At 35.0% G+C, this 24,084-nt stretch overlaps 1 protein-coding gene across 7 annotated transcripts in view; it reads right to left on the bottom strand.

The window, feature by feature from the left end:
* Window positions 1-24,084, bottom strand: part of DMXL1 (Dmx like 1) — a 134,396-nt gene that overhangs the window by 50,350 nt on the left and 59,962 nt on the right. For 6 of the 7 annotated variants that reach the window (XM_035013968.1, XM_035013970.1, XM_035013973.1 and 3 more), the window contains 10 exons: window positions 23,111-23,218; window positions 21,089-21,258; window positions 20,242-20,339; window positions 19,061-19,226; window positions 17,450-17,711; window positions 14,325-15,415; window positions 13,656-13,847; window positions 10,790-10,866; window positions 7,973-8,100; window positions 7,207-7,455 (listed from right to left, as the gene is read on the bottom strand). In XM_035013968.1, coding sequence (XP_034869859.1) covers window positions 7,207-7,455; window positions 7,973-8,100; window positions 10,790-10,866; window positions 13,656-13,847; window positions 14,325-15,415; window positions 17,450-17,711; window positions 19,061-19,226; window positions 20,242-20,339; window positions 21,089-21,258; window positions 23,111-23,218 — 2,541 coding nt within the window. Of the gene's footprint in view, window positions 1-6,197; window positions 6,859-7,206; window positions 7,456-7,972; window positions 8,101-10,789; window positions 10,867-13,655; window positions 13,848-14,324; window positions 15,416-17,449; window positions 17,712-19,060; window positions 19,227-20,241; window positions 20,340-21,088; window positions 21,259-23,110; window positions 23,219-24,084 lie in introns of those variants that run through there. The other variant, XM_035013975.1, reaches the window with a different exon arrangement.

Here is a 24,084-nt window from a genome sequence, read left to right as displayed (position 1 = left end):
TATATAAATAACAAATATTAAGTCACAAGATGCAAGTCACCAGTACAGAACCAAGGCTGTCCCAAACAGAAGCCTATGTCTAATTGACAAGCAAACAACTCCACAATAAGGCACACCAATATTCTCCTTCAATGGTTCCAGTGAGAACTGACTTACCTTTCAAAGGAATGCAAATATGTGTCCTGTAATATAATTTTGTTTTATTGTTTGAAGCTACTCAGCTTGCATAAACAGCATGCTCATGCATTATATCAAGCTACAGCCAAGCTGAGTTTAACAGAGTGATTTAGTGATTTCAGAAAAAAAGGAAATTAAAATGGATAAAATTCTAAAAGATTGCTTAGACATGGTATGATTATTACACAAACTCCCAAATGATTTTAAAAGGGACTTTCAGATTAAATGTGTTAAATTTCTGCCTTTTTTAAAGATTTATTTATTTATTTGAGAGAGAGCACACGCACAAGTGGGAGGAGGGGCAGAGGGAGAGGAAGAAGCAGACTCCACACTGAGCGGGAGCCTGACATGGGGCTGATCTCAAGACCCTGAAAACATGACTTGAGCCAAAACCAAGAGTCAGATGCTTAACTAACTGAGTCACTCAGGTACCCCAATTTTTTTTTCCTGTTTTTAAAAGCAACTGATAGTCAACAATCATGTTTCTAATATATGTTGCATACATTCATATTCATTCTATAACTTAAACAGTGATTCTATCAAATTCTGATCAAGTTAAAAATTTAGAATATAAAGGTACTTTTTACCTTTCAAAAATTAATGCTGTGATTTAAAATAAATTAATCATTTGACTTTAACATTACTATTTTGCTTTTTTTGTTTTTAGATTAGAAGGCATATGAACATAGGAGCTTAAAGGATCTCTGGAAAAATAAAACTTACGAACACTGAATGAATACATTTTTGCCAAGACAGCTATATGATAAAAAATCAGAGTTTTTAAACCAAAACCTAAGAAGATTTTTTTAAAAAGAGAAAATTTTACAAGTACAGTCAATGAACCCAGACACCGACATGAAAATAAGAAAAGTTACCACACTGGGGTAAATGTTTAAAATTACAGACTCAATACCAAAAATATAAAACTAGTTATTAAAATACTTTTGATGAGCAAAGAAAAAAATGGCAAACAGTTTCACAATACTGAATGTTCTATTACTTGAAATGCTATAAATAAAAGGACCTGAGTGATGCCTCCCAGCAAACAAGAAATAACCTGTAGCTTCTCATTAGCGTAGATGCTTCTTCTTTTCCCATAAATTACAGCAAGACTTAAGACAATTTTATGTTTAAATCACAGCAGGTTAGCATAGCCATGAAGGACCAATAGAGACTGCACAGTGGCTGAGGGCTCAACTGCTGATTTTTGAAAATGCTAATAATCAAATATCAAGAACCTCTGTCACTCTTTGGATAAAAACTGACTCTAGTGTTGCATTACTAAGGGGGTAAATGGCTACTTTACTAGTAATAGAAGGAAAAAACAGTATTAGGGAGAATTGAAAAGGAACTTGGATATGGAGCTTAGAAATTATAAGGAACATAGAGAAGCTAGAAAGTGGGTAAAGAAAAACCAACATACCCATGGATAAGAAAAGACAGAATCACTAACATAAATCTTAAATTTCTTAGCTGCTTTGGATTCATAGAAAGTACTTTTAAGAAGTGCTTTTAAAGTCAAGATAGTGGACTTTCCCCTCCATTTTAAGAACTTCTATCCTCACTCCTAGTACATTCTGCAGTGACTTCCTGGAACTATGGATGTGACCTCCTAAAGAACTCAAAACAGAAATGGAGAAATGGTTAAGAGGCTACATCTAAAGAATGGGCAGAGGAGGTACAAAGGAGTAAGAAAGACAATGTTGCTTTTTATCATAAATTCTTCCGGACTACTGGATTTATTACCATGCACATATATTGTTTTGATTAAAATCAAAACAAGTTAACACTTTTTGAGTTTGTAATTTTATTTTATTTTTTAAAAAGAATTTATTTATTTGAGAGAAAGCACGAGTGAGCATGAGCGGGGAGGCGGGGCAGGGGGAGAGGGAGAAGCAGACTCCCCACTGAGCGGGGAGCCCGACACAGGGCTTGATCCCAGGATCCCGAGATCATGACCTAAGCTGAAGGCAGGAGCTTAACTGACTAAGCCACACAGGTGCCCCAAGTTTATCATTTTAAATCAAACAAAATTAATATTCTAAACCTAGACTTAAATGTTTTTTCTTTTAAAAAGTGACCTCAAAGTAACCAGCAGAATGATCTCATTCTCTGCATCTCAATCTAAGGCACACTTATCACAAGACTATTCATGAGTGTGTCACAGAGTACATGAAACTTCAGGGGGGACATTGTCCTGGACCTTCAAGTTTAGCTCCAAAATTTAGGGGGTGGGAGGATGAAAATAATTTAAATGATGATTTAAAATATTTTATTGGAAAGAAACAAAGATATGGAGAAGATAAAAGTCATGTAAGTTCAAGATAAAATAGATCCCGAATCTATTTCTTGCTTTTGGCAAGGTAATTCAGCATAAGAGATCTCCTAAGAGGTACATATACTCACTCTCCTCTAGCATCCACTTGAGGCAAAAAGTTTGAGAAGTACAAATATAGGCCAACACAAATTATATAGAAAAAATTCTCAAAATTATATGTAAAACATGATTTTACAAGTAAACTTCAAAGATTCTTAAAAGGAAAAGACCAAAACAGATTCAAGGAGTAATAAATTTAAGGTACTTCTTAATCCTCAAAGAATAAAATTAATGCAAAAAAAATGTCTGACAGGTGAAATTTTCCAATTTTAGAAAGACGGACTCTCAAGGATTGGTAGGGCGCAGTGGTACCTTGTACCTGCTTCATAAGTACCTATAAAAATGAAATGATGACTATCTTAGTAGAAAGTAGTGATTTGTCTCCAAATCACAGAGCAAGTAGTTTCCAAGATAGTTGGTGTTCAAAGTGATTCACTGGAATATGGAAAGGAAATATTACAACTACTACTTAGATTTTTTAATAAGGAGAAGTGGGGAGAAGGAAGAAAAGAGAAACAGGGTAAGAAGGGGAGAAGGAAAAGAAGAGAGGAGAGGTGGAGTGGAGGAGAAGAGAGAGAAAGAGAAGACAATAGAGGAAGGAAAAAGAAAGGGGGGTGGGAGAAGGGAAGCAGAAAGGGGAGGGAAGTGGTAAGGGGAAGAAGAAAATCTGTCAATGTTTAATATCTGGATCAGCAAGAGTACATGTATTTATAAATAAATACATACATACATACTGAGGATTTGCTCATGCATGTTTTGTGGATAGGGTTATATAATAAAAAATCTGGAGATAACACTATTTTTCCATCACCCTGAAGACCATGTGTGTGCCTGTAAGATTTCATCTCCAGCTCAACAGACTTATTAAAAGTGAGAACAGAGTACATACATACAGTGAAATATTACTCAGCTGTACAAAGAAAACTCTATCATATGCCACAACACGGATGAACCTCAAGGACATTGTGCTAAGTGAAATAAGCCTGTCACAAAGGGACAAATATGGTAGTTATGAAATGAAGAGATGCTTTTTAATGAAAATTTATATCTGTCCCTCAAAAAAGAAGTCTGCGCAAGGAGTCTAACAAAAGATGTATTCCCTTCTCTGGCAAAACTAGTTATTTTTTGGTTCAGTAGCCAGTTAAAATTGTTGGGCATATTCATCTGTATTGTAAATAGCTGATCGTTTTCTTTTCTTTTTTTTTTTTTTTTTAAGATTTTATTTATTTATTTGACAGAGAGAGACACAGCGAGAGAGGGAACACAAGCAGGGGGAGTGGGAGAGGGAGAAGCAGGCTTCCCGCGGAGCAGGGAGCCCGATGCGGGGCTCGATCCTAGGACCCTGTGATCATGACCTGAGCCGAAGGCAGACGCTTAGCGACTGAGCCACCCAGGCGCCCCTAGCTGATCATTTTCTATTTTAAAAATGCTTAAGAGTCTTATACTTTTTCTGGTCAAGAAATGTTGCTATTTTATATATTTTGCTAAAGGAAGGATAGCAATGACATCTATAATCACTAAATACTGAACAGAAAACTTTTATTTTTTTATACAAGTTTTAGGGGAAAAGCAAAACATTTGGATTTTCCGATCCATATTTAACATAAATAATCAAATGGCAAAAATATACTTTAAAATGTCTAAAACATCATTAGCAGTCTCATAGTTAGAAAAAAAAAGATATGCTTACCACAAATAAAATACTCATTTTATATTTTATTCCTCAATGTGGAGACATAAACAATCATTACTATGTATTTATCAAGATGAAGATGGAAAATTCAGTTCTCATACTGCAAATATTATGACAAAATACAATAAAAATTCTTCAATAAAAACACTGCTTTGCTTTATAATATGCAATAAAAAGCAAAGTATGGATTTCTAACCATCAGCAGAAAAAAAAAATCATTTTTCCAAACTTGCTATTGCTCACCTGATTCTCTTTTAAAAATTAACCATAGTAACAAAATAATTCCTAACTCCACGAAATGCACCTGCACTAATTTTAGTCAGAAAACATAAATCCTTCATTTATATATGATGTGGAATTCACCAAGTTAAATTTGATTTAAAAATAAATAAATAAGTTACTGATTAGATTAACATTTTTGTTAAGAATTCTAACCTGCCAAACTGAAATCTTACACTTTTTATACTTTTATACTTTTATACTTATACTCATTTTCTTACATTACAAGGCTTAGTCATATTTAAATTTTGTCACTAAAAATATTAGTGTATTAAGTATATAAAAGACATGTAGAGAGAAATATAATTTAGTTCATGATAATGATGTACTATATGTTGGCTAACTGAATTTAAATAAATAAAAAAGAAAAAAAGAAAAAAAAATTTAGTTCATGAGACCATCATTGCAAAGAAAACTGAAATCAGAATTTACACCACAACAAGGGAAACAAATGGTGACTTTTTTTTTTTTTTTTTATTCAAGAGAGACAGAACGAGAGAGAAAGGCAGAGGGAGAAGCAGGCTCCCAAGGAGCAGGGAGCCCGATGCGGGACTCGATCCCAGGACCCTGAGATCCTGACCTGAGCCGAAGGCAGACGCTTAACCATCTGAGCCACCCAGGCGCCCCAAATGGTGACTTTTAATTCCTCTTCTAGTACTAAGTTACATCTATGATTGATTCCGCACAATTTCTGAGTTCTCAAAGAAAGATGAGCACCACATAACCTGGATGTGGCCTTAACACTAAGTGAACCACGTGTTTTTTTTTTTAATTTATTTTTTTTATTATGTTATGTTAATCACCATACATTACATCATTAGTTTTTGATGTAGTGTTCCATGATTCATTGTTCGCATATAACACCCAATGCTCCGTTCAATACAGGCCCTCTTTAATACCCATCACCAGGCTAACCCATCCCCCCCCCTCCCCTGAAAATCAGAGGGGGAGATGAACCATGAGAGACTATGGACTCTGAGAAACAAACTGAGGGTTCTAGTGAACCACATGTTTTAAGTATTCTGTGTTACCTGCCACCAAGGGATTAAATGTACAGATGCAGGTAATTTTCAGTCACTTTGACTATTTAGGGTTCAGTAAGTGATGGAATACAGTTTATGATGGTACCTATAAGATAATTTATGTAATGGTATTTGTGTGTAGAAACAACTAAAACTGAGTGGTTCAACAAAGAACTTAGACTTGGAGTAAGGTTCTTTACACATCTGTACTCAGTAGAAATGGTTGGAATTGAGACATGGTAACTGGTTAGTAAGAATATTTTTAATTTTTTACAGGTATCTGGACATTCCATAGCAAGAATTTATCCCTTTTTAACATTTCGTATTAACCAGATCAAATGTTTAAATGATTTTCTCTTAGGACACATTAAAAACAGGGCCACAATTAGTTTACCAATTTTTTTAATGCTAATCTCAGTAGAGCTATAAATCTTACTCCCTCTTAGACTTTGAAAGTTTTTCTTTAATTGAATTCAGTTATCTGAAGTTAAATATATATATTCCAAGGCAAATTTCATGAAAAGTTATAGTCTTTCTCTCTTTTTTTTCATCCATATAAAAAATAAAGCACAGGAAATTACCCCTTAAAAACGAGAAGAGATGTCATAAAAATGAAGATTTTTTTTAAAAAAAGATGATCACATATGAGCTAATAAATTACAAAAAGAAAATTTAACAGCTAGGTAGAAAGCATTATGAAGATTCGTTTCACATCAAGATATAATATATATAGTTTCAATATTAGAAAGTTTAGAAACAGGGATACAGTTGTTTAAAATATTCACTTTTCCTGGTATTATGAACACTTAGAAATCCAAAACCCCTAATGGCCAGAATCATAGTATGCAAAACATAAAGCAGCCTCATTTGAAATGTTTTCCAGACATTTCAAGCCATAGTCTGATTTACCATGATTAGCACTGACATTTATTCCTACACATTTAAAAAGATGTTAAAGTCTAAGGAATGGAAAACATCAAAGGAAAATAATTTAAAAGCAGAATAAAAGCAGAGATGGTTTTCTGAAATGCTAATCATTGTTTTAAATCAAAAATATGGCTTGATTAAAGGAAATTTCTCAATTTTCTATTTCAAGAGCCATACAAAATAAAACAGGCCCAAGATACCCCAACCCCTCCAAAACAACACAAAGCAAGCTGAGCCGTAAAAGCCTATTTCTAAAACTAATATCTTGCCTGCAAGACTGGGAGGGCTATGAGAACTGATGGTTGAAAGAGCTTTGGTAAAGCCCACACATTCCATGGAGAATACCACTACCTGGTGGGGGCTAGGCATAGCAAAGTGCCTTCCTGCCAAAGAAAGAAGAGAAAATCTGTATTTGGGATAGAACAAAGACCAGTGTTACAGTATATTTCAAAACAAATGATCATTTCAACAGCAAAAGATTTAAGAAAATTACATTAGATAGTTCTAATCACTGGTGCACAAGTGTCTTATAGTTTGAAAACTGCACCAGAAACTGGACACTGCATTTTCACCATGAAACCATTTGTTCACGCTTTAAGAAAATGGTCTGTAACAAAAAATTTCTGTGAATAAATTAAATGTAATTACACTTGACAAAGTTATCATTCAGATGAACAAATAAAAGTTTCAGTCTTAAAAATAAATAAACAAACAAACATGAAAAAACTAACCAGGTAAAGCTTTTGAGTGTGTGTGTTCTTTGCTGGGAACATGTGCACCTCCACCAAACACAGCAGACCACATTTTTTCGTTCAGGGGATGGGCCACGATCCGAAACAGTTCATTACTAGAATGTGTTGCCAGGCCATGGATGAAGAGACTCAGATACACTGCTGTGAGAATCTCACAGAGCAAGACTGTAAGCCCTGACTGGGCTTCCTCGCCAGAAGAATTCAAAAGTCGAATCAGAGAAGTGATTCCTAGAACAAACAAACAACAGCTACCACTGACAATAAATTTTAAAAATAAAAAATTAACTGTACTTTTAATTTTTGAAAAAACTTTATTAAACCAGGATTAAAGTTTTTTCTTCTCTAGATTCACAGACTAGAAGTTATTACAGTTAATGCACAAATACTGAGCTATTCAATTTAGAGAAACAATGAAAATCTATCATCTAATACAAATCTGATAGATAAAATTTAATTCCCACAACAAATGTACTTCTATTATGACAAAAAATTATAACAAGTGATATAACAAAACATTTGAGTTATTTTAGTAAACGGTCAAGGAAATACCAATGTTAAGTAACTGCGAAATTTACAATGAGTGGTAAATACTGAAGTGTTATCAATTCTAACAATATTTAACAGTGATTATCGTGCAGCAAAACCACACCATATGTACTTTTTCCTCATCTGATTAAATTCAATAAGGCTAAGAAAAAACTCACATATATTTATTTACGTACATATATACATAAATTCTTTGTACCTGGCCATTGTGCTGGTGATGTATTAGGAGTTATTGCTTCATCTAAGCTTCCTGTTTTCAAAGAATGTCGATGGGGAAGCAGGACTGTCTGATACATCATTCCAGTAAACTGATTTGTTTGAAATGAACTAAGAAAAGAAGACATTTAAATAAGAATAATCGGCAATAATAACCATATAAGAAAATAATAATAAAAATATAATGATCTAAAATGAATTTCACATGTAATATTTCCATGTTTTAGATCTAACTTCTGGGTATCTTAAAATTCAAGTTTTTATTAGTTATACTGCTATTACTGATCTAAGTAGTGTTCTCTATAGTCTGGTGATATAATAAAACCAAGTATCCTTTAAGTGTAAACATGCAAATTTTCTAAATTAAAATACATGTGATTGGTTTTAAGTATATTTATTTAATGAAAGAAATAGAATACATACAAATGAGAAAACTAAATCACTACTGACCACAAACAGCAAGCTATTCTATCAAAGTTCAAAACAAGGTTATCTGGTTGAAAACAAAGTCAGTTTAGGTTCAGCTTGATATTTAATGGCTGTCAACCCCACATCAGGATAGGTTACATCAGGATAGGTTACATCAGGTATATACACAAGGTACCAGGGATATAATGAAAAATGTGGTTTCTGTATCCATGAAATTTATAGTCTGGTGGAAGAATCAGACACAAATAATTTCATCATATCGCTTCCTTTCTTTTTTTTTTTTTTTTTGAGAGAGAGAGAGAGGGAGAGAGCAGGGAAGGGGGGAAAGAGGGGATACAGAGGGAGAGGGAGAATCTCAACAGACTCCACACCCAGCACAGAGCCCAAAGTGGTACTTGATCCCATGACCCTGAGATCATGACCTGAGCCGAAATCAAGAGTCAGGTGCCCCTATCATATTGCTTTTAGAGACAAAACCTATGCATACAGGGCTATGAAAGCAAAAGGGGGGAGCATTTTATACAATTTGGGAATTCAGGGTAAGCTTTTCCAAGTAAATGGCACTTTAAACTATAAATAAACAGATGAATGAACAAAGTAACTTGCTGCTTGATATAAACTATGAAATAAATCTGACAGAAAATGGTACAAAAATTTTTGTTAAATCCTGTCATAAATTCGTATTTCAAATGTGAAGTAAATGAATGTCATATTTAAATACAGCACATTTATTGTTTTAGATCTGTTCTGATTGGCAAGTCTTCTATTAGTCATAACATTCTGACGCATTTGTAAATAGTTTCTCATGCTTTACTTTGCAGTTTCGAGATGGCAGGCTGCCAACAAAAAAAAATCCCCCCTGCTACAATAAGCCTATGGAAATGACGAAAAAGATAAAGATACGCTGATGAAAATAAAGCCACACTCAATAACAAGAAAAGTGAACTCTTGGAGGACGAAGGCCAAAGAAATCAAGTTGAAGCTACCTTGGGAATACAGAAACAGATTAGTCAATTGAGACTCCCATGGAAGAAATGAAACACATACAACACCAAGGAAGGCTAACATCATGTAAGAAACAACAAACACAGTGAATGACCTGCACCTGAGGAAGCAGACTTATCAGAACATGACAGAAGGTGCTTTATACTCAGAGAGGTTAAAACAATTAAGAAATACATTAAGTTATAAAAATAAAAGTGACCATTAAAATCAACAAGGAGATCTTAAAAATGAAAAACAGAATTTCTAAAACACAACCTCAGGCTAAATAAAAGACAAGACGTTGCTGAAGAACTAGTGAGCTTCTGGAAAATGAAACCAGGATTTCTCCTGAAATAAAGCAAAAATAAAGAAAGAAAAAAAAATATGAGATGAAAGCTAAAAGGAAAATAAGAGAAACCTGTAAATTCCAATACCTGTCTAATAAGAAAAAGGAGAAAGAAGACAAAATATTTAAAGAAATAAAGTCAAGAAACAAAACAAAGGATCACAGGGGAAAAAAAAGAGAGAGGAAAACCAAGAAACAGACTCTTAACTCTAGAGAACAAATTGATGGTCACCAGACGGGGGAGGTCGGAGGGGGAGATGGGTGAAATAGGTGATGGGATTAAGCAGTGCACTTGTGATGAGCACAGGGTGATGTATGCAAGTGTTGAATCACTATATTGTACATCTGAAACTAATATTACACTGTATGTTAACTGGAATTTAAATAAAAATTTTTAAAAAAGGAAAGAGAATTTCAAAGAACTAAAGGAAGATACCAAAGTGTCAAACAGTATGTTTTAAAAGTCTAGCTAAATTATAGTGAAACCTTAGGCTATAAAGAGACAAATCATAAACATCACTCTTTGGTAAATTTTTTCTCAATTTCAAGTCAATTACTCCTTCCTTTGTGTTCCCTGAGCCTTTCACTATATTATATACATTATAATTATACAATATAGTACATTATAATATTATAGTATATAATATTGTTTATAATAACTATAATATAACTACACTACAGTACTTATCACTTAAGTGTAATGTCATGTTATATATATCACTTACCAACTCACATGTTTGTTTCCAACTAGACGGACCACAAGAAAGGAGAACTTATCTCAGTGCATATCACAATGCCTGGCATTAGGCAGTGATCAATAAAAGTTAGCTAAATTAGTTACACTGACAAGGGTCTACTTAACATTCATTTGCCATAAAGGCAGAAGCTAAAATTCAAAGATGGAAAAATAGTACTCATCACTTCAAATACTTTTGCGTTATTTAGACTTGATAAACAGTTTTTTCTAAAGCAAGAGCGCACAAATTCTGAAACCTCATCAGTTACCGTGAACATTCCTAAATTTCACAAAAAGATATTTACCTGTAGTTATGACTACCACAAAGGCACTGATAAATACAAGCAGAAAGTGAGGCTGCTAAAGTATGCATTACATATACCTGAAAAACAAACAAACAAACAAAATTAAGTATAACTTTAAAAAAATCAAACTTGTTTCAAGACCTACTATACTCAGCAACATAAAAAAGATGGAAAAACTATTTTGTCCCTAGAAACTATGTCCTTTTTTCCTTAACACTCATTTATGCCTATAGAGATCACACTACAGACAAATTAAAAACACTAGGCCATTGGCAGAAATCATAAAACACACACCTGCTACCTAATTTCTATTTCAAGAACAAATGGGAACAGATGTTCACTATTCAGTAGTGCATAAGCCATGTATTAAAAGAAAAACCTCCAAACTTCAACCTTCTTCCTCAGCCAAAATATATAAAAGCTCAGTCTGAGAAATGACTGTTTACCTATGGACAGGTCATTGAAGCATATGCTACCACATATTCTAGCTACTGGAGAAAATAAGCAATCTAAAGAAAATGCAATTATTTACAGAAAGAAGGCTTGAAAGACAGCAACTGAAGGGCAAACATTTGTACCGAGAAAGAGAAGGCTCTAAACATGGCATGACAATTAATGAGAGAGGAAGGTCTGAGAAGCACAACCCAGGTCAGAAAGTAAACTAGATTAGACTATTGAAAAGACTAGGTTATTGACCTAATCATGAAGTATGACACTCTTCTATGTAGATAAAAACAGAATTGCTATTTCCCCTTCAATTATCAATTAAGATGTGTGGTATGAATTAAAATCAAGAATATCATAAAAATGAAGACAGCAAGTCCAAATGTGGGAAATTGCAAAAATGATCAGAATATTTTCCAGCTTCTCCAATAAAAAGTGGAGTCTGTATCTCCACTTACTGGATCTAGACTGGCCTTGGGACTTGCTTTGACCAAGAGGGCAAAATGATATGTGACTTCTGAACCTAGTCCTCGAAAGGGCTTGCAAATTCTCTTGCCTTTTAAACCCCTGCAACCTCTATGTGAAATAACCTAGGCATGATGGTTAATTTTATATATCAACTTAACTGGACCAAGGGGTGCCCAGACATTTGGCCAAACATTCTGGGTGTATCTGTAAGGCTGACGTGGGATGCAAATGACACTGGTAGAAGTGGAAGACTGAGTAAGGAAGACTGCCCTCCCTAATGTGGGTAGGCCTCATCCAATCAGTTGAAGGCCGAAAAAAAACAATAAAGCTATAAAAGGGAACTTCTGCATGGCTGCACTGAGCTGGAATAGTGGTGTTTTCCTGCCTTTGGGCTAGAACAGACACACTGGCTTTTTTGGGGTCTCAAGCCTGCTGGCTTTCAGACTAGAACTTACACTCGACTGGCTCTCCTGGTTCTCAGGCCTCTAGACCCAGACTGGAACTACACAATAGGTCCTGGGTCTTCAGCTTGACGACCGCCGATTTGGGACTGCTCTGCCTCCGTAATTATGTGAGCCAATTGCTTATAAAACAGAGCTCTATACACACACATACACACGTCCTATTGGTTCTGTTTTTCTAGAGAACTTAGGCTTGCTTGATAGTCGACTATCAGCCCTGGAAATAGTCTGCCAACCACCAAAAATATAAATACGGCCATCTTAATCCAGAATCCAGCCAGCCTACTAGCTGGCCAAAGACAAATGAAAATATCCAGAGGTCAGTCCAGCTGGCCCAAATAAGAACTGAGAAGCCAACCCACTGAATCATGAGCAAAATAAATGACAGCCATTTGAAGATACTAATGTTTCAGCGTAGTTCTTAAGCAGCAAAAGCTGCTTATTACTAAAATTGTGCACAATCTGAAGGAAATTAAATTCCTTATTGTATAACACACTATGTGGGCATTTATACTACAGAAGAGTACAGGAAAAGTGACAAAATTAAATGACAAAGGTTAAGGTTATCCAAGAGGGTGAAACTGTAGGAGAAGCCACCATTAGGCAAGGAGAATATCGAACTGGTGTGATATCACAGCCTGTGAGGTGGGCGAGAACCAGATGACAGACTATTCAAGGAAAAAAAAAAAAGAGAAATAGTCAAAGTTGGTCATACTTTAAAGGATTTCAGTATGTTTGGAGAGTAAAGATGAAAGATGAAATGTGATATTAATGATAAAGTATAGTGGTGATGGATGGCAAGATGATGTGGATGATTATCTAACTATATGATTAGTTATGCATCAGAATCACCTGAGAAACTTCCTAAAAATAGATATTCTTAGGACTCACTCTCACACACTGATTCAGTAAGTCTGGAGTCAACTTAAGAATCCAAACTTCTAACAAGCATGTCAGGTGATTCTGCCGTAGCTGATTAATAAAACACTGCCTGGCCTAGAGAAACAACAGGGGCAAATTACTTCACATTATCCTTAAAATATATAATATTTTAATATTAACAAAAAACTTTATTTGTATATTAATAACTTTACACCAAAATTATTTCTAAAAGGCAATTTCTAAATTATTTCTAAAAGTTTCTATTTCTAAAAGACAATCAGCTTTTCGCCTAAGTGTAATACTAAGAGAATCACTCATGTATCTGTATACACACCTATTACTCTTATCTTAATAAAGTGGCTAAATAAGACTAAATAACTAGCACTGTGATTAAAAACTCAAACACCCTGCTGGGATAAGAACAAAGTGAGGTGAGCCAGGCCTACAACCACAAGTTTTCTTTGATCAAAAAATATATAAGTGGTAATGTAACAATTCCTGTGCGTACTCTGATATTTAAAACTACTTCTAGAAAGTGTTGCTTTACATTTTTCTTTCGGTTTTATCATAATACGCAGCTAAGTTTTAAAGAATGAACCCAGCGTCCTTACTCTGCTGCTCTGGATGTCAGGATGGGGTGGTGAATCCAAGTTTATGATGGCATGCAGAATATCATGCGTGAGGTTACTGAGATGCAGCAACGGGTTGGCAACGACCGTCTTGGCACTGGCTGTACAGGCAAAGAGGAGGGGGACCGAAGTCTGCTCTGACAGTGGGCTGGGAAATAGCGGTTCTGAGGTTTCCTTAAAAACAAAGGGAAAAAAGGTTAATCAACTATTTATAGTTTTAATCCATTACTTCACTAATTCAGGGGCCTCTTGGAATACCTTTAAAACAACTAAAAATTAAAAGCATGACAGAAACTTTTATTGAGTTAGCTGGGACCTGAGGAGGTCAACATTCCACCAAATATACTAAAGAATGAGGGGACAATACCTTCTTATCCTAACGAGAAGCTCATCAGCTCCCCCAGCACTCATATAAGAATTCAGAGTATGAATTCACCTGATCACAGGGCCCGATGCTGAAGGATCCTGAAACCATTACATACACACAACTCTACAAATTCATAATACAAAGCACCATAAAAAAGAGCATTCCTTAAAGCAACCATAATGAAGAAAACCAAAAATCTGAATATTTAAAGACAAAAAGAACAATACCAAAACCCGTTTCTCCTACGTGTACTATTTCAACTGGCTGTCGTCTAAGTTACATACCTGCTGAGATTCTTGTAAAAGCAAAATCAATTCCATTCTCACAGAGGCAAGACCGCCACCATGGGACCCATGAAGTATGCAGTAACTCAGAAACATCCTCAAGAGTGACTGGTATTTCAAAAGCCACTGTCTTTTTTCCTGAAAATTTTCTCTCAGTTGTTTCACTTTCGTTTGCTGAAGCAAATCTTCAGCATCTCCATTTAATCCAAATTCATCTCCATTTTCACCAAGTGCAGGCTGTAAGTCTTCACCATCTGAACAATAGTCACAAGTCCTCTGAAGAGCTATCACCTCTTTTTCAAGCCAGTGGTAGAGCTGGTAACGCAACTTTCCACCATCTATTTCATAGCCAGTAGATAATGTACGAAGTTCTACCGTAAGAATCTTTAAACATGCTCTAAATTTTAATTGAACTGCAATTATATCTTCTGATGGACTTAAAATGTCGTTTTCATCTAGTGTGCTGAGAGATTCTGTGTAATTAGAACTTGTTTCATCTATTTTCTTCCCCATTTTTCTCTGTAAAGGTTTTAGTTCTTTCATTGAAATAGGGAGATCCTCATCTTCTTCATCGTTATCACTGTCCCATTTTAATTCTAAAGAGTCATCCTGAAATACAACACCTGGTTGGCTCCAGTCAAAAGAAAGAGTGGAATTTGACTGCTTCTCTGAGGAACCTTCTGAAGAAGATCCAAAACCATTCATTAGTGACTGTGACCAATCAATAGCAGAAGACTTATCTTCCCTTGCATCCAATTTTAATGGAGAAGGAGAACAGTCTTTACTAGTATCCAAAAAGCTAGATGTTCTGCAAAAAGGTTTTGTTTTCTTGATAACTTTTGGCATCTTCGATAATACTTCCAAAGCTAACATAGGGCAGCCAGCTTTCAAATGAGCACTGGCAGTGGTAAAAAATAATCTTCTTTCACTTAAATTAATTGTTCCTGCCAGTCCGCTTTTTCCTGTTAAACTCATGTGTGTGGACAATACATCAGATGATCCAAAATGACGTCTTAGCAAAAGAGGATGTGTTCTTAGATAATTGTAGAAATTAAAAACTGCAGGATTACAGGCTGACATCATGACTTGATCTGAAAAAAAATTCACTCTATCAGCTAAGAAAAGTTCAAGAGTTGTACTGCAGTCCTTTTCCCTACCATGGCACTTTTATCTACCTGGTCTTTCAACAACATTTTACTAAGAGAACACACACTAAGAGAACATTGCATTCTAGCAATGAATAGACAAGAACACATTTGTAATGAAAGTGTTTTAACACAAAAGAAAAACAAAGGTTATACTGATTTCATACCTCTTCAAGTAACAATATAAGATTACTTAAAACACCCACTTTCACACTCTTAGTTCTTATTCTCCTACTTCCCTCAACATTCCTTCCCAGTCTGCTTTGCTAAATCTTCCTCATCTCTCACTTTAGAATGCTAAGAGTGTCCTAGAGCTCAAGGCTTGACTTCTATCTACCCTCCATGAGTGAACTCAAACAGTCCCATGGCTTCACATACCATCGAGACACCGGTAACTTGCATTATCTATTTCAGGCCCAATTTTACCCTGTAAATCTAAACTGCTATATCCACATGCCTACATTACATTTCCATTTCCATGCACACATTCTTGCCTCAAAGCCTTTTTATTTAGTGAGCCTTTACCGTAAACCACTCTTCACCCAATTAGCTACACTGACCTCATGACACTCAGGTCTCTGCTCAGAGGTCACCTTACCAGAGAAGTCTTCTCTATCTAAAACAACACTCCCCCACACCTGCTCTTGGTTTTGCCCATATCATTTACCTCAACCTAAAAACTTAGAGGAGTTATCAAAATTGACTCTATTCCCTTCACATTCCATATCCAATCCTATCTAGTCCACCTGAATCCAACCATTTTTCTCTGCCTCCACTCCTATCATCCTGGTCCAAACCACTACTACCTTTTAAATTTTTCTCCTAGAATACAGATTTAATTGGCTCTAAAAGTATGTGATCGTGTATTAATTCCAAATCAAAATACATTTTTTATTTATTTTTTATTTTTTATTTTTAAAGATTTTATTTATTTATTTGACAGAGAGAGACACAACGAGAGAGGGAACACAAGCAGGGGGAGTGGGAGAGGGAGAAGCAGGCTTCCCGCAGAGCAGGGAGCCCGATGCGGGACTCGATCCCAGGACTGTGGGATCATGACCTGAGCTGAAGGCAGTCGCTTAACCAACTGAGCCACCCAGGCGCCCTCAAAATACATTTTTTACATGAATATGTGTAGGCATAAAAATGTGACAAGAAAAGGCCTTTTCTTTCCCCCCTTCATCACAGAGAAGCCGGTTTAGAAATCTTGAGCTCAGATGGCCAGGACACCTGAACAACTGAACATGGCTTTCTCACAAGTCTTTCACAGTGAGACACATGATACACTTCCTGATTAAATGATGCTACGTAAAAAGCCATGAACTAAAATCTTTGCCAGTTAATACTGCCAATAATAGGACACCTATGATACCAGCTATCAGAACCAATTCAATTCTACCTATGGAAAAATATTTGAAAAGCACATATCATTTTTCTATAATTTATACAAAGATTTCCATTTTATACTAACCTCCAGAAAAGCTATAGCAAATGGGATTTCTAAAACAAAAGGCAGAAGTAGATCTCAAAAAAATAAATTATAAAAAATTCTCTACTACACTCTTATAAAAAATTAATCATATCACTTAAGTCAACTTTCTTTATACTGAATATTTTTATTATAAAACTTATAAAACTGATTAGCAAATACACAAACTTCCACCTAAGAAAATCACCCTTACATCACTATTTTCTCCAGAATTTATACTCAAACATTGATAATATTTATGTTCAATACATTGATTTTATAAAAACAGAAAATCCAACGTTCTTGATTTTCAAAGGATTTTTCTGAAAAAAGGAATCCCCCCCACCTAAAAATAAACACATACATAACTCTTATGTTCCCACCTAAACCTTAAAGTCTTAGTCCATGGTTTCAACTTGCTTTGTATTACCTTTAGCACCCAACAGTGTGTTCTGTACCCAGCAAATGCTAATATAACTCTTTATTATTAATATCTTAGAAATGCAGCTTACCATCATCCTCTCTGACAGGTTGCTTTATTAATGTTTCCAGAGCACCACTATAATCTTCCAAAATCCAATATGCCATACTCCGAAGAAAAGGATCATAATGCATATTTATGTTCAGTGAATTGAATTCATTGACAGGAGAATCAATCCCCAAAACTTTTTTACATAAAATAGATTTGTATGTTGCAGATGTATCAAATTCAGACTCATAGAGTCTTGCTATTACAAGAGCCAATTGAATGTCATTCAGTTTCTCAAGACATACCTTCAAAAAAAGAACTACTGGTCATAAATAAGCAGGGGCATCTTTCATTTTAAGATAAACTTAACTGACTCACTAATAACTACAATGAATAAAAGGCACTGATATCTGAACTAAGTGAACAAAGATAATAACAAATAAAACATATACTGCTTGCTTTAGCAAATCTATCTGCTACTAAATACCTACTTGCAACAAGAATTAGCCTATAAATATTAAGTAACCCTCAAGAAATTCAACTCAAATGACATTTTATTTCTTTTTCCTTTTTTTTTTTTTTTGAGAGAGAGAGATAGCAGGGAGAGGGGTAGGTGAAGAGGGAGAGAAAATCCTAACCAGGCTTCACAGCTTGGAGCCCAACTTGGCTTTCAATCTCAAGACCCTGAGATCATGACCTGAACTGAAATCAGGAGTGGGATGCTTTTTTTTTTTTTTTTTTTTGAGAGAGAGAGAGATAGAGCATGAGCAGGGAGGAGGGGCAGAGGGAGAGGGAAAAGCAGATTCCCCACTAAGCAGGGAGCCTGACGTGACGGGGGACTCAAACCCAGGACCTTGTGATCATGAAATGAGCTGAAGGGAGACGCTTAACCGACTGAGCTACCCAAGCTCAATGTCAGTCCTGACATTGTTTCCTGAACTTTTACTCTTCCCCATCCATCTCAGCAGACTATATAGGGTTTCCTTCCTCATTAAAAAGCTGTTTCGAATTACTTGTATGAAACTCCAAGCAAAAGGGCAATTTGAGGGGTGTCTGGGTGGCTCAGTCAGTTAAGTGGCTGCCTTCAGCTCAGGTCATGATCCCAGGATCCTGGGATTGAGCCCTGTGTTGGGCTCCCTGCTCAGCAGGGAGTCTGATTCTTCTCCTTCTCCCTCTGCCCCTCCCCTCTGCTCCTGCTCTCTCTCGTGCGTGCGCTCTCTCAAATAAACACATATTTTTAAAAAGAGCAATTTGAGATAGACAGGTTGTACCTCAAATGTTTTAATTATTTTAAGGTTTACTGAAAAATAATTGGTTAAAAATATGCTACGGTTCATCAACTAAGACAGAGCCAAATATAGATTCACATATGTTTAAACTGATAGAACAAACGTTTTTTTAACCTATTCATAAATATTCTTAAAAGTCAGATCAGCTATCTCTACCAACCAACATAATGTGGTTAATCTTCACTCTGTATAAGTACCATTCAAGCTAAATGGCAAAATTTTAAAAGTCACTGTTTAATATTACTAAGTATTTAGCCTTACATAATTTCCACTATACTTAAACTGAAATTAAAAAATAAAAAATTGAACCTACAGAAAGAGCTTAAAAAGATGACAATGCTTTTTTTAAAAAGTTTCATCATTACCTCAATTGCATCTCTGAGGCAACCAGCTAAAAGAAAAAATGCTGCAGAATGTTCAAATCTTTGTTTGCCTAACAAAGAAAAAGCATTCTTTAAAGCTGCTCTACGCCATCTCTCATCCTCAAAATTGTGTCCAAAAAACTGTGTCATCTTGGGGTCTCTTTGGGATCTATACAGAAAAAAAAAAATGTATGAAAATTTTGGAACACAATGTTTCCACAATCAGAACCAATTTTAACCAAAGTCAGCCATTTAAATGTTAAGACTCCAAAGAAACACTTGCTAGTGCATCAAGTACTATACATCTGCTTCTTTTCTGAGCAAAAGAACACTTACAGTAAACATCTACTTCTTCATATAAATCTCAGAGACTACTGAAAAAATTTCTTTCAAACCATAAAGAAAACTGCTTTAGCAGTACTTCAAGAAATTATGTCTAAATCCATGCAAAATATGTAACTTATATTAACTTGTGTGGTACTTTACCATTTAAACTTCATGAATCACCTTCACCCCCAATGCCCACCTGATAATGACTGCTAATCAAAACCTAAGGAATTTGTCATCATTCAAAACAATCCTAAAAGATCTAGTCTCTTAGAAGACTGACTGGTACCCATGATTTTCCCCCAAAGGTTGCTATTCATATGGAATCACCTGGAACTGAATGCAAAATAAATGGTGAACTATTTTTGGTGATCATGTTTATCAAGTCTTGCTGAGAACTAGTGAAAGAGAAAAATTCCAAGCGACCCTAGCTCAAGAATGAGGTCAGGTCAAGGACCACTGGAGGAGGGTAGTTTGGAGGGATGGCCCAGCCCATGAGCTCGTAATAAGGCAGAGGTTGGATGCCTGTTCAAGACCACCGATTCATCTCCCCCACTCCAGATGCAAGTTTTTAGTTTAGTTCTTTGTTCTATAGAAGTATCATGGGAAGTTCTTAAAATAAACAAAAAAAAATGTTCTTCTGGACTGATAAACCTGAAAACAAACTAAAGTGACCTCATCAAGATTCTTTTGTTCTGGAAAATACCTGGGCTTCTTTCCTATGAATCTCTCCTTAAATGCAAAAATAAGAATTTACAAGAATCACACTTAACAAGAACCACAAATCTTTACTTTTACTTCATACATTTACTCCTCATGAGGAGTTTCCCATTTTGAAGCATAGTTTTCTCACCTACCTATATAATCCCCAAATCACAGCTTTCTTTCTCATTGCAAGGTAAAAGATGGCAGCATCTAAAGGATCATTCTTTCTATAAAAGGCTGCTTTGGCTACCTACAATTAGAAAATATTGGTCAAAATTTCACAGAAACAATTTTTAAATGAACAAAACAATTTCACACTGAAGACTAGCACACTTTATTTAAATGTTCAATAAATTTAGAAAATATGTACACTAATGCACAGATGTACATACACACACACAAACACGTATTATACACAGATATACGTACATTTTTTATAGTTTCAAAAGTAATTCATGGCGGCCTCCAAAGACACAGAGAGGTGGGAACATAGGACAACGCTTTTCATTACAAGCTCTTCATTACTATTTTATTTTTCCAAAGATGTGCACATATTATTTTGTAAAAATCAGACACACGCTACTAAATAAATGTGTCAACTAGCAATTTAAGAATTAGAATATAAACATTAAAAACCTGTATTAGTGTGATATTTTGAAATATAATGGCTATTTAAAAGCATTTTACTGCTTCAATTAAAAAAAGAGAAACAGGAAATATGGAATGTCCTTTAAAGAAACTCAGAATATACTAATTCATTTTTTTAAAGATTTTATTTATTTATTTGATGGGGGGGATGGAGAGAATTAGAGCACAAGCAGGGGGAGAGGCAGAGGGAGAGGGAGAAGCAGGCTCCCCGCTCAACAGGGAGCCCAACTTGACGCGGGACTCAAATCCAGGACCCTGGGATCATGACCTGAGCTGAAGGCAGACACTTAACCCACTGAGCCACCCAGGCGCCCCTAATTCATTTTTATACCAAAATAAAACACAACTTACCTTCTCTATGCACTTGCGTAAGGTGCGTGTATTCCGGACCCACCACCCCACACCCATGGCTCTCAGTTCAGACCAAGTGGGATCATCTCTCTGCATGGCTGGCAACATGTTCAGCAGCTCTTCTTCTGCTACTGAGTGAAATGCCCAGGCAAAATGACTAGTAGACAGGCCTGAAGAAGTGTCAAAAATAATGCTTATAAGAAATATAAATGTTTATATAATAATTATCAGAAATGTGTGTTCCATATTTGCCATAAAAATGTCTAAACTTTCATGAGACTCACAGAGTTACAACTAAGTAGTTAGGGTTGGAGGGAATATGGGTTTTTTTTCCTTGCTTCTCCTAACAACTTTATCACTTCATTGTTTTCTACAATAAGCATATATTTTCTATAATTAAAACATATTTTTTAAAAGATTAAAAAACGCTGTATGGCAAATGCTACTGTGATTATTTTTGTTCTCTAGCTATTACCCACGATCTTTCCTTAGAAAATGAGAAACATGTAAAGCTTTATTCTATGCTGAAATGATTGTTCTTCATTGCTGACTCTCACTGTCCTTTGGTCAATGTTTGTTTTTGTGGATTTAACTCCATGGGATTAAAAAAGCATCAAGTAGATGGGAGAGCGTGCTGAACAGAACTTAAGACTGCAGACTCCAGAATCAGAATGTATACAATAAGCCCAGCTCCAACCCTAACTATAGAACTGTGGGCAAGTTACTTAGTCTCTTGATTCTTCAATTTTCCTCATTTATAAAACGTGAACAATCATGGCACTACCTTATTACCTTGTTGTGAGGATTAAAATACTATAGTTAAAGCATTTAGAAGAGTACCGTACCTGGTAACTAGTATGTCAGATACTTTTCTATTTAAACAGCATCATTTACATCACCTATTCTCTCAACCTACTGGCCAGTACATGTGGTATTTCTTGTTGAGCTTCTATTTTGTCTCTTCAGAGTATGTTCTGTATAGTATTTCTGGGTGAAGTACATGCTTAATTATAAGATGTGGCTTTGACATATATGGACTCACATTTAAACCTAGTATCAAATGCCAAGGAATATGAAGTGTTCACTATACCCAAGTCTTTGGAAAGAAAGAAACAGAAATTTAAAAAAAAGAAAAACACATAGGCAGTGAATGGACTGCTATTCTAAACATTTTTATATTCCTATTATCTCTCAACCAAGTTCAATAACGTTTCATAAATAAACACTTTGACCTAGAATTTTAAGCTTTACTTTTCCAAAGCTATATACAAAATGAAGGTAAGGAGGAAACAGAAAGACAGAAAGGAAAAGAGAGAGCAACAGAGAGACACCAATGAGCAGAGGCTAACTTGTGGAGTCCCAATAACACCGTTTAAACCTACAGACCCAATAATGCTGGAATGCAGCTCTACCTCCGAACTTCCTGGGCACTAACCCTAACCCAAGAAATACCCTGTTTTAAGTTACCTTAAATTTCAGTACAGTTATTTGTTACTTTGAGTCCTGACTAACTACATAAGAGTATCTGAAAGGTTACTAAACTAATACCTGAAATACACGTTAATGAGTAGTTTGGGGAAGTGAATTTTTACTTTCAATGTCTCTACTCCGTAAGACCATTAGAAATTAAATATATTTCTGTAGCAAAAATGTTACTCAAATTTTGGGTAAAAAACTGAACTTCAATAAATGTCAAACAGAAGAAAGAAGATAACCTAAAGAAGTTAAAGAGAATAAAACAGTATTAATTGGCCTTTAACGTATGATGCATTTAAAAATGTAACACAGAATATCCAATTGCCCAATATCCATTTCTTCATTAACTCTTTCCATCTACCAAAAAATTCCAGTATTTTAAGCAAAGAAAATTAAGTGGAAATAAGTATTTTTACAAGTAAGTTAAGGAAACTTAGAATGTGTCAAATTTGTCATTGTTATCAAATCTGGGCAAAAACAAACAAATGTGCTCCAGCCTCTCTACTTTTACTCCCATTCTTTTTAGTAGATTACTACTAAAATTACCTTGGTGAAGGAGCTGAGCTCGATAAGCTGGAAGGGAAGTTGTAAGGAAAGTATGAAGTTGAACAGCCAAAAGAAATTTTAAGCCACATTCATCAAGAGTTTCTCCACCTAAAAAAAAACAAAACAAAAAGTATTTACTTATTTGTATTTATAAGAAAACCAGTTCATTAGCAAAATCCAAGTAAATGTTATTAAGATCTGATCTTATTTAAATCAAAATGTGACTAAATTTTAAAATAGTTTAACCTTCACTGTGGAGTATAAAGTATCTTCCGTGTTGATTCAAGTCCTAGACCCATCCCAATAATCTGCTGCTAATATGGGAAAGAATAGTTGTGTATGTTCCTTTCAAGCGTAGTTCAAGGGGTGCATCCTACTGATCTATGCACAAAGCTGGACTTATTAATTTCAGATCTTATTGAGATATGATGGAAATTCTACATTCAATTTTTTATTTTTATATATAACTCAGGAGATTAAGAGGAAAAAAATGCTCTCTGGGTGAGGAAAAGACCTAATTTTAATATCCTTATATTTTTGCTATTCTAGGTAGGAGTATATACATCAGTGCTAATTAAAAAAAAAAAAAACCTCAATATTTTAAAAACCAAATAAATAGTGATTACAACATGAGTAAAAGTAAAGCAGAAAGCACCTTTTATTTTCAGGTATCTAAAGTGATTAGTTAATAAAAATGTTAACTTTTGCCAAACTCCAAAGGATTCAGTTGGATCTTTACTATTATTGAGCAATTAGGTAAAAATGACTGGCATAATGAATCTCTGCATACTTTCTCAAAGTACTATGATTTATGGGATAAATAGCATATATTAAAGTTAAACTTTATATATACTGGGAAAGGAACAATAATGATTAAAAAAAACCTTCCTGGGCATAATTTTTACAAAAATTACTTAAGATTATTTTCTGTGTAAGTAAGTAAACTTATTACCAGTTTCTCCTCCAATCCTGTC

The sequence above is a fragment of the Mirounga leonina genome, unplaced genomic scaffold (genome assembly GCF_011800145.1).
Source record: "Mirounga leonina isolate KUSES-001 unplaced genomic scaffold, KU_Mleo_1.0 Mir_168, whole genome shotgun sequence".
Classification (NCBI taxonomy): Eukaryota; Metazoa; Chordata; class Mammalia; order Carnivora; family Phocidae; genus Mirounga; species Mirounga leonina.
The sequence above is the reverse complement of the archived record's forward strand: the minus strand, read 5'-3'. Positions and strand labels throughout refer to the sequence as shown.